The sequence below is a fragment of the Lissotriton vulgaris genome, chromosome 5 (assembly GCF_964263255.1).
Source record: "Lissotriton vulgaris chromosome 5, aLisVul1.2, whole genome shotgun sequence".
Classification (NCBI taxonomy): domain Eukaryota; kingdom Metazoa; phylum Chordata; class Amphibia; order Caudata; family Salamandridae; genus Lissotriton; species Lissotriton vulgaris.
In genome coordinates, this window is record NC_141693.1 from 1,679,605,017 (window position 1) to 1,679,620,671 (window position 15,655).

At 43.5% G+C, this 15,655-nt stretch overlaps 1 protein-coding gene across 1 annotated transcript in view; it reads right to left on the reverse strand.

Annotated features, from left to right (window-relative positions):
• Nucleotides 1–325: 325 nt before the first annotated feature.
• The window catches only part of DCAF7 (DDB1 and CUL4 associated factor 7), a 144,678-nt gene continuing 129,348 nt past the window's right edge, over nucleotides 326–15,655 (reverse strand). Inside the window, exon 7 of the mRNA XM_086923819.1 lies at nucleotides 326–3,945. Coding sequence (XP_086779945.1) covers nucleotides 3,773–3,945 — 173 coding nt within the window. The 3' untranslated portion in view covers nucleotides 326–3,772. The remainder of the gene's footprint in view (nucleotides 3,946–15,655) is intronic.

Genomic DNA, 15,655 nt, shown 5'->3' on the forward strand with positions numbered 1-15,655 from the left:
CTCTAAGATGGAGTCGCTTTTCTATCGGGCAGCGTGTACAGTCCGTCTTTTAGGTCAGGAGCCTATATCATACCGGAAGTAAAGCCTGGCGTTTTGCAACGATCCGCGGTTTGGATGATTGGGGACAGAATACGCTTCGAATAGGTAAGCACAGTTAGAAGCGCGTTAGCTTTTGATGGGAGAATGCACGGATGTATCATATTAATTATGGTACATTATACACAGGTTGTTACCGAGGCTCTACAAAGGCTAGCCACTACTGGGAAAGCAAGCGTAATCGATCGAGTGAATTGGATTACAAATACAAGATGTACTGCCACTGTCATTAGAGGTAAGATGGTAGCTTTATTGTGAGAATAGAGAGTAAGATTTAGAGGAGGAGTCAGTACATGAGTATCTTCTTGGTTGTTTTAGGAAGTCAACACAGAAGCCCTTTTAGTACCTCACAGAGAACTTTATTGACTGACAAGTGTCCCTTATAACAGCATCATTGAGGTATGTGGTAATGGTTATGACACGGTTTTTACAAGGATGAGTCACCCATTGAGCAAGTATCAATAGCGTATGGTATATTTGTTTTTGCAGAAAAGAGAGGGTTTTTCTAATCTGTTCCTAGAAAAGGAAGCTTGAACTAAAAGGTACTTTCTTGTTATCAAGCGAGAGATATTGTTTCTACTATATCTGTTTTGTGAGACATTGAGAGGCAACTTTGTGGATATTGAAGTTCTTGAACATAGAATGTTCCATGGGCACATGCCCACTTTGTGTAGCATAGATGCGTGATATTCATTCTTCGTACACTGTTTTCATTGGTAATTGTTTCGACTGTGCTGAGAATACAATATAATGAGAGAAAAATTGATTAAAGTTTTGTGATCATGATTTTTTTCAGATTGAGGCCCCTGACGAATTGACGGGAGTCCCGAAATGCATCGGGAGGGCTGCATTTTTAATTTGGATGGTTCTTTTGCTTTGTTTACAATGTTATGTTACATGTTTGAGTCACAAACTATGACTGTTTGAACTACTATTGATGGTATAACCAATGCTTTATTTAACAAAAGTCATGCTTAAAAATCTTTTGTTTAAATACACTATACTGAATTCAAAAGAAAATTAAAATCACATGAATGGAAAAAATGTTGGTTTGAAAAGAATAATCAAATTGTGAATCAGTGGTTTAATTGTGAGTATTAACCCCTCAAGCTGTGCCTGTGTGAGTTCAAACCGCCTCACGGGGTTTGACCACTTTCACTATTGTTCACATGTTAGGCTAACATGAGTCACACAGGGCACGCACAATAAGTTTAAAAGATTTAAATAGGTTTACTATTAGGCAATCGAAAGGAGTGCACTCTCCACACTTATTCAAGGTACCATGTCAAAGGCAGCTGAGAGCTAACCTGATCAGCACCGACTACATCTGCTGAAGTTACACTGGTTCTCCTCAGAAGAGAAATAATGGAACAAATATGCTTTTTAAGTTAATCAGGAGTTTAAGCAGTGAATTTTTAAATAAAAAAAGTTTTAAAAAGCTCTCTAGTAAATAAAACGTTTCAAAAGATTAAGACCACAAATCCCCCAAGCAAAAAATTTTTAGAGCAAAAAATGTCAGAAGTGCTTGATGCCAAAAGCAGTTCCCTATGTAACATGCTCAGGCCCTGCAAAGGCTGCATCTTAAATGCCAGAAGTCACCAAAAACGAAGTTATATAGAATGCTGGGACAGTGTAACTTCAAAGGCCATCCTAACAAAACCGGTAAGTCAGCCCAAACTAGGTTTACTTATTTCCTTCTCCTCTCACGAGGGAAGGGACAGGCACAAATGTTGGCACAGCATCATTGGCTGCTCTAAGAAATGCATTCAACCTTCAATTCACAGCGGGCTGCAAGTGCACTCTTTTGGTGTTGCTCTACACATTCCATAAGATTAAAAAGTTCATGATAGTCAGTTTCCAAGGAATTTGGTAGTTTGGATGGAAAAAAAGTAGTCAGTTGTGGATCTAAAGAACACATTCTTGCATTACCCAAATCTGAGAAGTCCCTGAAAACGTAGCTGTTCTAGCTGCACAACTTCAGAAACAAAAAAGTGTATGTATGGGCGATTCAAGCAAATACAGTTTAGCAAACTTGAGGATTATACATAGATTTGGGGGGGGGAAACATTCCTTTCACCCCGAAACTGGGTTCTTGCTCCAAGTAAGGAATTAGCCATGAATGCTATAAAATTCACCAGGGGCCTTGAATGCCTAGATTTTGCTTTTTATTCTAAAGCACCGCAATCTAAGTACCATCCTATGTAAGGGAATTGCACCTTCCCCAGATTCATGTGCACCATCCACATTTGGTGTTCAATATGTAAGTAGTCTTAAACGAGTTAGTGCCCTGCATTCTGGAGCAATCACTCACAGGTGTTAAAGGATTCCTCAAAGTAGTATTGCCAGTTAAGCATGCAGTTACTTTTTCTACTATCTGAAGGGTGCTTCTGGCACTGTGAGCGAGGAAACTTAAAGTGATTTAAAAACGGTGTCCAGTGTTTCTCTCCATTTGCGAAGAAAGCTTCTAAAGCATACAAATTAGTGAGAATAGCCACAGTGGAGATTCACTAATCTAGATATAATTTCTTAACAAGTATAGGAAGATGGTACGCAACGTACCCTGACAATTTCCCAAAACTTATTTATATCGCCAGCATGCAGCAAAACGTTAACCTAACAATTTATTTATGCTTGGTTACATGCAAGTCAAACTAATTCTAGCAACTGCAGAACCATTCAGCTGTACTTCACATTCACTAAAGCCTCTTCCAAAACTACTCAGCAAAGCATCTTTCCCCCCGACAAAATATGAAACATCTGCAGCAGAGCCAAAGAGGGAAAACAAAAACCTTTTTTTTTTTTTTAACTATGTCCATCAGCAATGAACAGACTCGAATAATTTCCATTCCACCTTCAATGGCACACCAGAACATCAGTTTTTTTCTACGGTAGTGGCACTTTTGCATTATAAAACATGTGTAAAAATAAAAAAACAAGAGTTTTAGGTCACCTTCAATTTGAAAGTGGCAAACAGATGCTAAATGCTTTTCCCAATGTATGGAGAAAACTTGGAATAAATAACAATGGACAGAAAAGTCAAATCTTCAACACAATACCTTCAAACAGTTAAATAGGCCGGCCTACGTAAGTGACCCATGAACCTACACTAAGGAAAATATGTTCTAATGTTTATGATGAATAGTTAAGATCCAATGTTTAAGTGCAGGTAACTACAGAGTTTAAGTTCATAATTAATCCTCTATTCGAGACATCACACAACCGTCTATTTTGAATTCGGTAGACACTGGAGTAAAATTCATAAAATGCACCAAATAGCTAAAAAGTTACATTTAGCATAATCAAACTGCTATGTTATGTATCTATTTTTGACTGAGCATTTCCGGGGGTAAGTAGATGGGAAACGTTGCAATTTTAATAATATACACAGTCTGCAAAACTAATAGTAACACTAACGTTCACAAACAACTAAATAAAACATTTTAATTGAGATTTCAGACTAAAAATAGGTTCCCCTGGGACACAAAGAAGGTCCAAGTTTCACTGGATCAGCTGAGTCTCGTCAGCCCACAGCTTCTTTCGGTGGAGCAAGGTGATGAGAGATACTGGCCCATAAAATGTCAGTTCTGTTGTTCATAGGAGAAATGATGAAGGCTACGAGTGTAGAGGGTCGAGAGAATAATAATATGCGCTAGTTCAGCTGCCTGGTTCACTCATGTCACACCCTCAAAATCTCCAAACAGTTGTTGTAGCAGATGGCTATCCAATCAGGCTGGGTAGAGGCCCACTGCACATTGTTAATTTCTCCTTCTGCAGTATAGGCTAGTATCGGGTCTTCAATAGCACGTGGCATCTGTTGAATATCCCATATGAGAGCCTGGTGATCATCCGCTACAAAAGATAGGAAAGATTTGGTTTACAGACAGTTCTTATTTAGACAACGATTTCTTGAGCATCACTATCTTGTACGCATTCACATAATTACTTGATTATTTGCTCACATTAGACAGAGCAACCTCGGCAATAAAGATGACTTACATGAGGGCTATTTTAAAACGCTCCTTACAACTTATCAACTACATGACTTTGCACCTGCAGTTCACTAGCCCAAATCGGTTCACCATTTTAGTCAGATTCTAAGTATTTTATTCCTCTTCTCTGTTAGTGTTTTTAGATTATACAAAATTAAAATGAACCCTTTCGTAGCACATTTTCGACCAGCTAGCGTTGATCGCAAGAAACGCTCTACAAGTACTAGCAAAACCAATAGGTTTCCCAAATTTCTCTACCACACACACAATTCAAAACTCATGTGTCAAGGGCGGCAGACTTGCAGAACAGGCAGCAGCGCATGAAAACCTTGCAAGAAAACAGTCGATATAGGCAACAGTAGTACAAGATTGCTTTGACCGTGACCATCTTGGAGTTCTTATATCTGTAGACCTTTAAGTGGGTAAGAATTAGGACAAGGCTATTTGGATAGTAAAAGGCCAATAGAAAACAACTGTTATTGAGAATGCATGGTGTAAACACCAATGATATTTCCCCATCTGTAGTAGCATGTACTACTTCTTTAGGTTATAAGACATACTTGCTTACTAATGATAGTTAGGTGCAGTTGTGTCGACGGAGTGGATAGGAGGAGCCGAAGGACAGAGTAAAGCAAATGGATAAGGAGCAAAGTAGAGAGAGTGGTGGGAAAGGGCGAGTGAGAGATGCAGGGGTGGAAGGGTGAATTATTTGTTCGGGGTTTCATAGGATGGGAGCAAAACAGACCTATGAAGGAGGCAAATTGGGGAGTAGACTAGATGGATTGCAGGGATAGATGAGAAGGCCCAGGCCAGGGTGTAGGAATCATGATCAACGGCAGACATTCGACTGGCTCAGGGTTGGAGTTCAGGTTTCAGGGTGGAATCGTATATCCTGTGTATAATCTCCTAGTGCATCCATAGCATCATTAAGGATAGCAATACGGGATGCACACTGTTCTATAAGCGCTCCCCCTCCAACCCTTCACGAATCACTTTACATGTCCATGAACATGCTACAGTCTGTGTGCAGGATTTCCCCCTCACCCCGGGGGGTATGTTACATCTGCGGTACCAAGGGGTATCATTCAATACTCATCCCGCCCACGCCCTCTGGAGGATAGCACAAGAGATCAAAGTCTGCACTTGATTTTTAGTCAATCTTTAGCAGATATGCCAGTAAGTAGGCCTTCAGCGGTTGCCAAATATCCTTCGGGCGCACGGCAGGTGGTTGTAATGTGGCATATATGTCACTGGTAATATCACATTATATCATGTCACGAATCCAGGCCTTCACAGCCGAGACCTGAGAACTACCCCAGTGTAATGAGACCGGTCTTGAGCAAGGCAATGGCAGTGATCCATCGCATTCCTTTCAGTAAGGGCTTAACGACACCCAGCAAGGCCATTAGCGGTGTAGGTTGTATCATATGTTCTACCATCTAGGACAGCAGTTAAAAAACCTCCCCCAGTATGTCAATATGGGTCCACAGTTCCATGCCAAGTGCGAGAAGCACGCTTATCTACAGCACATCTGGCACATGTGTGTGGCATGATGGAATCCATTTTGGCCAGAAGATATGGTGTGATGTATGCTTGGTGCAAGTATTTAAGGTGTAATAATTTAGGACTGTGGTTATTTGACATGTATCATGTTTGCTCGCAGCAAAATAGCCATATCTGGTCTGTCAATGGGAATCCCAGGTCTTGTTCCCAGGCCTTACGTGCTTCTGTGGCACTTCTTTAAAGTCATGAAGGAAACCTTGCTATTCCACTGACATGGCAGGTTAAATTTCTTGGCAGGCCTTTCCATTAAGGACTGAAAAGGGCATATATCTGATTGATTCAGAGGATCAGGCAGGCGGTTATTTTCCTTTGGAATAATGAAGTAATCGCCATCATTACCACCTCAATCATCTACATGGGGAAGTTCCCTTTTCTCCTCGTCCATATCGGAATGTACAGAATTAGCCCTATTCATGTTATCCTCTATGTCTTTGGGGATTGGTGAGATGAGAGGTTCATACACTAGTCTGGGAGATGGGTACCTAGGAGGTTGGGTAGGTGGTGGTGACTATTGGCAAGGCAGTGTTGGTGGCAGAGGGGCAGGTGGATGTACAGCCAGTATGTGGGCGGAGGAGGTTGACCCACAGGATGCTGTGGTAACATGCGGTCTGAGATGCAAAGTTGCTGGCATTCTCTCCTGATAGGATTCCAGAATTTGGGAAGGTAGCTTTCTGGTCACCTTTACTGGTGAAAAAACAGGTTCAGCAAATATGGTCGAAGATGGTGCCATCGTTGATGGTGTTGGCATCGATGCAGTTGTCCATTTGCATGTTATCGCTGGCAAGCTGGACGTCAAAGGTTTAGCTGTCAACATAGAATAAGCAGTAGCTGATGATCTACGTCAACAAGGTCTTTTTAGGTTTCGCCTCGCGATCCGCTGCGCAGCAGCGTTCGCGCAGGCGAAATCTAATGTTAGAACATTACTGGCTTTGGTCCCGCCTTCTCTTCCATTGGCTAGCTCCATAAATGGAGGCTAGCCATTGGAAGAGCGATCTGTCCGTCATTGCCGGAGCAGATTCGTGGGCGTTCCCGCGACTTTTCGTACGTCATGCGGCGGTGGGCGGTGTTTTTTTTTTTTGTTGGTTTCTTCTGGTCATTTCGCCGAAGATGGCGCCTGGGCAGTAGCTTCGTGCAGTCACTGTAGGGTGCTCATGGCTGTTTCTCGATCTTGGTAAGTCAGTGGCCCCATTGTTTAGCGCTGCAGAACAGCATTTTATTCCACTTGTACTATCCTTATAGATTTGTGTGGCATTCTGCGTGCGGTTACGCACACAGGCAATTACTTTCACTTTTTCGCGCACGCATCACTAGCTCTGTTGCACAATGGCTTCATTACTTCACTACGCGGCGGACTCCAACGTTCCGTGTTTGTTTACCATTGGCAATAGCGCTACCCTATCAGCGCATGTCTTACTAAGCTCACGTTCTTCGGCACCGTCACTGGTTCATTTCTATTTTGTTTTCACTATTACCATTTCAGGATGACATTGTTATCATCACTATGCAGCGAACGTCTATGCACCATTATTTTCAGTTTTCACTGTTCCACAATGGCTTCATTACTTCACTACGCGGCGGACTCCAAAGTTCCGTGTTTGTTTACCATTGACAATAGCGCTAACCTATCAGCGCACGTCTTACTCAGCTCACGGATGTCCTTATAGTTCTTCGGCGCCAACTGGCCAGTTGATTTCTACCTCGTTGGCATGGTGACTGTTTGCCACGGACTTGCTGTAAGTGAAGATTTATTTAGTTAATAAGGGTTATAGGGCACAATTGTTAATTTCGGCGGCATCTATATTTCTACTATGCTGAATCCATTCTGGCATGCTTCCTGTATTGCCTTATGTTATCAAGTCTATCCGCAGGGGTGACTGCTTTCCTACCGACGCGCAGGGGTATTGCTATGCAAAAATTTCCGGATCCAGTCTGACGCCTGGGGATATCCTAAGGTAAGGAATCTATCACTAAAGTGTCTATCAGATTCCTTTCCTGCACTGCCTTTGTGAACGTACTCTTGATGGGGCACGTTTTACAGAATCTTCCCCTGAAGTAGTCGCATCTCTTAGGAGAGGAGCGGAATTCTCATTATCCAGTATAAATAATGCCAACTTCTACACTCTGTCCTTAAGAGTTTTTGAAGTAAAGGTCTTATAAATGTCACAGTGTGAAGCCTTATGAAAAGGCTAAAGTCAAATGCACTAGGAATGAGAATCGTCAGTGTAAATCATCTTCTGCCGACAAGAGGAATAGGATCTGAAGAGAGATTTCTTCTGTCAGCCATGGTGGCCGTTGACTAGAATTTAAAGAGATTTACTTCAGTCCTAAAACCTCAAATTTCCCTAAAAACAACTCACGGCACTGTGGAAGCTGGGGATAGGGCTTGATCAATCCCAGTATAGACAAAGTAACACTTGAGTTCACTGAAATGTTGGAGCAGAGAACTGCCTTGTGACTCCTTCACACTTGATGTGAGGTAGAAGTCTGAGCTATGATGGCCTCTAGGGGGAAGTAGGAGAGTCAACACTTCCACCTCATTGGCTGAAGATTGGGTTGTTTTACATGAAGTGGATAAGCTACTAAACTAACAGCTGTTCAGGTTTGTGGCTATTTTAGCACAATTTATTGCTATTTAAATATACCGGGATTCCCAGCCTGGCAAATAAGAATGATTCCAGTATGAGAATATATAAAAAAATCTAATGATGGTGAAATCAAGGTTTTGAGGCGTTCGAAAATGTAATTAAGATGTATTCTTTCCTTTCAGAAATTGAAAATGAATTTCTGAGCAGAAGACCCCGGGCACAGAAAGCTCTGCCTTCCCAATACTATATAATAACTGGGAATTGCAGAGATAAGAGTTGGTAGATCTTGGTTCTCTAGGAGGGTGCATCTTACTTTTTTTTGCTACACATATGGAGCTATGATATGTTCTGAAAATAAAACAAGCAGTTTTGAACTGAATCACTTTCATGATTGGTAACCAGTGAAGACTTGCTTTAAAAGCAAAAACATTCTAACATTTGGCTAGATAAAGGATGAGCCAGATGGTGGCATTTTGAAAATGTTCCATTCTTGTAAGTGGGGGTGGGAGACGAGCTGAGATGGGCTGCATTACAAAGTTGAGTTAATTGGAAACCAAAGCATCGGCCAGTGTCTTACTATTTATAAATAGCACTATAGCGCCATTACTATTCAAAAGGATTAAAACAGGCATGGGTGACTCGCTCCTTTATTTCATTTAGAAAACAAGTATCTGGATCTAACAAAAACATATCCAACTGCAGGTTTAAAAAAAACAAAAACAAAAAAACAACAAAAAACTCAAGGGTAAGAGCGATACTTTGCGACAGGCCTTTGTAGAATCAATCTACTGTGGGAGATTTACAATCTGGTTTTCATCCTAAAAAAGCCATGCCACGTTGTTGGATTTACCAGACCACTCAATTCTCCTGACCATAAATAGGGAACTTTATTTCAATCAAAGATTGTTTTCACAGCTTTTTGAGCCTAATCGAATGCAGGCTGGATTTTATAACCCAGGCACACAAGGACAGCCAGTTTTACTTCAGCGAAATCCTAATTAACACATGCACTGAGTAAAATGGGGCAGGAACATCCCTTACTAATGGTGTAGATCATTTTCAATTAATACCCTCCCGGTAACCATTAAGCATCAGTGTGCGCATTTTATACACTGGACGCAACCTATAATGAAGTATTATTGCAGGAAGTTTTAGAACAAATACGCATGGCCGAGCTTGGTTTGAACCAGAGATACTTAAGATTGATAGGCTGCGTAAGTAGAGACAAGGTCGTAAGCGAGCATTCTTTTACAATACTCAACCTGAACACCACCCCGTTCCAAGATGGCTGCCGCGTAGTAACCCCGCGTCGATCACTCCTTTGGGACGTGCCAGCGCACGTGACCATTGCGTGATCTACGCACCGTGTTTAAAATATACACACTAACATCAGCCGTGCAGACGAAGGGTGAGCGGAGGCCACACCCGTACGCGCAACCGGTAAGGACAGTAACCTTTACTTTTTAGGGGCTGGGCCCTCGATGGCGGCACGCATCTAAATTATACGGCAAATAATACGATTCTACGAGGGTGGGGCAGTCTCTCAATGCTACACGCCACGCTGCACGACCGGACTGTTCGGTCTTGAATTAGCTGAGTACATCGGAGCGTACCTGTCCTACTAGTTTAATTTTGTAAAGAAAATACTGGGATTTGATTAGCGGCTGGTACCATTGGTCGAGGAGAGTTGGGCACTAATTGCATGGGCGCCGGTAGTAAACAACGACACGGCTATATGAGCTTAAGATGTAAACAGAGCATGGGACATCACGATTGGTAGTGGCAACCAGTCGAGATAATCTACAGAAGCGTGCAGCACATTATAATATAAGGATAGTGCTGGCAGCGCCTAAGGATTAGGATGCATGAGGGGGATAATTAAAAGACGAATCTCTCAGGTTCTTTTTGATCTAACCTCATTCATCTTTTTAGATACTGAACACAGGGCGGTCCACGGAACCCATTATCTGTTAAAGGGTCAGACCACTCCAGATTCTTCTACGGGAGCCTGGTAGGCTCAACCAAATAAGGCCACCTGGTAATGTATGAATGATACAAGCATGACCAAGTGCCCAGTTGCTAACTTGCACCTCCATCGAGACACAGCGAGTAAAATGTATGTGTATGTGTGATGTTATCCCATGTGTTGCCGCAGGTACAATAAAGGGAGAATCAAGACGTGCAGGATTCACGCTGACCCAACAAGAACCCTGATGAAATCGCCGGTAAAGTAAATTTCGGCGATGAAACATATTGGTTGTTTTTAATTAGAGCGGGCATACAGCACAGAATAAAGGTGTAGTGGCTAGTATAGCTCAGCTCTTTTTATGGTGGTGGGACCAGATCCCGAACACAGGAGGTTTTGGTACACCGCAGTGAGTCACTTACACTTTGAACACAGAGTTTTTTTCTTTGCACAGCTTTTATCCCCTTTCTTTTATAGGTTGGCAGCAGCTGATGAGAACGTGAGGATCCAGGCGAGTACTAGTCTGCCATATCCTCCCCGGGTGTTGCTCCCGTGAGGCTCTGCCAACCTCCCCCCTCCCCTTTTTTCACATGAGAAAGGTTTAGTGAGGTGCGAGGTCAACACACAGGTCTCATGCATACACATATTTTGTTTTAATACTTTTCAAAATAGTGACTGTAATTAGCATGCACAGACAGAAGGCTGTAGTATACCCTCTGTTTAGTTGAGTACCTTTTTCACAACTAGGGGTCCCAGACCCCATAGTAGCTAGGGACAGGCCCATGAATGTTTATGATGTAGTGAGTGGGGGGCGGCCTGTATAAATCCCTTTTTCCCCCTTGAGGCTCCTTGTAGTTCAGAGTGGATTTTATAACCACCTGCTTCGGGTGCATCAGGGCTGCCTCCCAATCCAGATCCTCTAGGCCCATCACCTCTACCGACCTGTATCTCAGCTTAGCCAAGTTATCTGGCACGATTGTTAAGTGTCTTGTATGTGAGAGAGATAGCCTTCTATTGTAGCTCCTCAAATAACAGTTTGCCCTTTAGCAGCGATTATTTGGGTATGTGCAATGCCCAAGTACCTCAACCCGCCAGGCGCGCCTCAGCTGTGCATACTTTGAATATTGATTTTGGGTCATGGAGTATTCTCGTTGAAGGGTCGTGAAAGGCATCTAATCGCCCTCCTCTAGGATATCTACTATGTGGGTAATTCCCAGCAAGCCATGCTCCAAATCCCTCGAGGTTTCCCAGCTTGAGCATCCATGCTCCTTCTCAGATGGGTGTTGCCCGCATTATCCACCCTGCCCAGCCGTTGCATTTTCTGGCTTTCCTTCATGCTTCCAGTGCCACTTGTGTTGCTGGCAGCAGTGTCTCCCTTTCCACTGTACAGAAAATAGATGTATGACCCGCTGGCATACTGCACACGTTCCAACCTGTATGTTGAGTGATCATGTGGTGCAAACATCCATTTATGGCCACCATGTGGGCCGCCTAATAGTAGGCCCTAACGTCAGGGAGGGTAATCCTTCGATTCTAGGGGGTTACAGTGAAGAGTTAAGAGCGCTATCCTGGGGTGTCCGTTAACCACAGTAGGGTTCTTAGGTCGCTTTCTAGTTTAGCGAATGTTGTCTCTGGGATCGAGTAGCAAGTATTCCACAAGGCGTAGTTTAGGGAGCATAATCTTTTTAAAGACAGCTGCCCTCCCCAGTACGGTAAAGGACAAAGTGCTCCATCTCTCCACTTCTGCCTGAAAAGTCAACACCACCCGCCCTAGATTTCTGGACAAACACTGCTCCCTATGAGGAGTTACATAGATACCAAGGTATAGAAAACCATCTGTCACCACCTGGAGCATCTGAGGAAGACTAGTTAGGTCTAATGAGCCATAGGGGTAAAAAAAAAAAAGCACTGACTTGCCCCCAATTAATGTGGTAACAGTGGGCCTCATACAAAACAAAAGTCTGGGGTATCACAGGGATAGTGGCCTCTATGTCAGTAATGTAAAGCAATAGGTCGTCTGCATATATAGAGATTTTTTTCCCTCCGTCTTGTCCGTAGCGGAGACTGAACATTAGGACTGGCGCAGATCATGGCAGGCAAGGGCTCGATGGTGAGGGCAAACAGGTGGGTGCCCCGTTCTATCGGGAACGCTGGTGAGAAAAAAACCATTCACCTGTACTGCTGCTACAGGGGCCTGGTACAGTAAGGTACTCAATTGTCTATATTTAGGGACAAAACTACATTTTCAAAGTATCTGGTGAAGGAAGGACCAGTGGATAGCTTCAAGCACCTTCTCGGCATCAAACACTAGGAATAAGTGGGGTCCTTTGTAGGAAGCAGGCTCTGTATGTGATACATTAAAAATCAGATATACTCTGTAAAGAGTCCAGCGCTTGCAATGGAATCTCAAAGTGCTCTGTTAGGGAGTAGTGTGGTCGAGCAGCCTTCGGCTTAACAGAGAGTAAGACATTTGCAAATACACACAATGACTAAGAAATGACCACACAACTCAAGGAGGAGAGCCACACCAATTTATAAAAATAGCAAGTATCTTTATATCTTTTTAGGCATCAGAGAAAATTAGTTCAGGCAAGTACGTTTTTAAATACAAATTCTTTTCATACTAATTCTTTTCATTTAAAAAAAATGGACACCAAGTGCAATTTCTGAGTTCTGCAATATTATCCTATGGAAAGAAGAACAAGTTCTGCAAACATGTATAGTACATTAACTTACAGGACCAATCTCCAAGAGTCAAGGTGAGTAAGGTCCAAGGTAGCACCAGCAGTACACCAAAAGCAGCACGAGGATGGCCAGGTGCAGGGTGCAAATCAGCATCAGGAGCCCAATGCGTTTCAATGGGGATCAGTCACTGTAAAAAGAGTCTGCAGGCTCTGGCAAAGAAGCCGGTTGGGCTGAACCAGAAAGTGAGCTCAGATCTTGCGATGCTCAGGGACAGCAGGACTCCTTTGGTCGCTTCCTCTCCTTTGAGGGGAGCCAGATTCGGATTCCAAATGTGGCAGCTTCTTTGAAGCTCGCTGGCCCAAGTTGGCCAATCAGCAGTTCATCCTGTAGGAGGGGGTGTTACACCCTTTTCTAGGGCAGGCTTTTGTTTTGGATCTCCTGAGAGCACAGGCTCTCACCCTAGGAGGCACTCAGGTGGCAGGCTGGCAGAAACCAGTCAGCAAGCACACCAGAGGTTGGTAGGTTTTCAGGGGGCACTTCTAAAGAGCCTTCTGGGTGTATGAATTGATAAATCAAACACTGGCATCAGTGTGGGTTTGCCAATACGAGATGTTTGATACCAAACATCCCTGTTTTCAGTGAAGCCATCATGTAGCTGGGGAACTCGTATTACCCAGTATCCAGGACGCTTAAAATGGCATCCCTGTCCACTTGCACTGGCAATAATAGGACTGACCAGCACAGGGGCATATCTGCTCATGCAGGTAATGCCCTCACAAGTAATATTCAGCACCCTGCTTTAGGGCTGTTAAGCCGGTTGTAGGGGCGACTTACAAATAGGACATGTAGTGGCAGGAGACATGGCACACAGGGATGCGTGACATGTTGTGTTTTCCATTTTGTACACATCAAGACAATGGCAGTCTTGCATGTGCTTGGTGAGGTGTCCCTTAGGGTGGCACAATTTGTGCTGCAGCCCTTAGGGGCTCTCTTTAGTACCTCAGGTCCAAGGTACTAGGGCACCATTTACTAGGGACTTACAGAGGGTGCTAAAGGATTTTCCAATTGGGGGAACAATTATACAGTTTTAGTAAAGAGCTCTGGAACTGGGGTCCTGGTTAGCAGTAACCCAGTGGCCAATCAAAATCACATCATTTACCAGGCAAAATGTTGGGTGACCATGTCAAAAAGGGGCATGCCCCTTGTGACCCCTGGCACTGTCTTTGTGACCCCCTAGCATCAGCAGTGGCAAAATCGGTGCCAGGAAAAGAAGCAGCTCGTTTTTATTGACTTTGGTTGAGGCTTCACCCACCTTGCTTTTTGTCAATTTTTTTTAATTACACTAATAGTGAACCTTTTTACATTAAAAATAGCAGGAATATGACTTTCCCTAGCAGCTGTGGCAAGTTAAAAAAATGTTTTAATTGTATGTATGTTATCGAGTGGGTGTGTGTAGGTGAAAGTGAAGGTCAAAGGGCATGCCACTTCCGCTACCCCATACATTTTGGTGAACGGACGTCCATGACTTTCCTAAAGCTTCCCTGTGGCTAACCTCCGACATCCATTTATGGAGGCGACAGAGGTAGTCTAGCGAATCTACCAGGCATAAAGCCCGAATGTTATCTGTGAATAAGTGGAACTATCAACTTTAAGAGTCTGGAGGCCAGAATGGTGGCCAGCACTGTCAGTTCGATATTTAATAGGGAATATGGTAGAACACTAAGTCCGGCAGAAGTGCGTCTCTATCATGCATCTCTTTAAAGAGGCTGAGCATATAGGGGGCACCAGCCTACAGTATCACTGGAAAAACTAAGCCAGGAGGCCATTTGGCCCCAGCATCTTCCCTGCCTTCAGTTTCGCAATGGACACCTGTACCTCTTCCAACGGGATATCTTCCAGTGCCAGGAGTTCATCAAAGGGCACCACTTGCAGATTTACAGTCTCCTGATAGCCTGCAATACGGTTCGTGTCTCCCAGCAGGCAGACCTTCTAGAATGAGACGCAAACACAGGTACAGGCCTCCACAACAGCCTTATCGGACAAGTGAAGAGTCCCAGTCTCATCAATAATACACTGTACCAAGCGTGTCTCTACCTCCCTTTTACTGAGCCAGGCGATCAACTTGCCTGCTTTGTCCCCCACATCGTAAAGACGGTGCTACGTGGCCAGCAGTTGCTGGTCCGTCAGACGGCCTGCCTAATAGAGTCACATGCTTGAGTTAGAGTAGCTAGCAGTCAATAGAACATTGTATTCCGTGTCTACATGAACAAATGCAAAAGTGTGCTTTAAATTGTCAATCTGTAGGAAAACCAAAGCGCCTCCAACTCCATGCTTCACGTCTACAATTCTAAATACTATAAAGAATAAACACCTCGCCATATTATAAACCTCTACATAATGAAAAAAGCACGCAAGATAAAATGTACACCTTCTTACAGTATGAAGCAAAAAGGGATGAAGGAGAGAGCTTACCTTCATTTGAAAAGGTTCCTCAGAACTGCCTGTCCTACTGCCACATCATTGTTAGCCGCTGCATCCAAGCAGTAATGCCTGGTGAAGGTGTGTGTACTCTTCCAGGTAGCAGCCCTGCATATATCCTGGATAGGTACTCCAGCAAACACAGTGGATGTAGTTATTGTTCTTCTTGAGTGAGCATGCACCCATGCTCCCAGAGGTTTCCCTGCTGCTTTATGGCAATACTGAATTGCACTTGAGATCCATCGAGCAATCACCCTTTTGGAAAGAGGATAGCTCTTTCTGGGCACACTGAA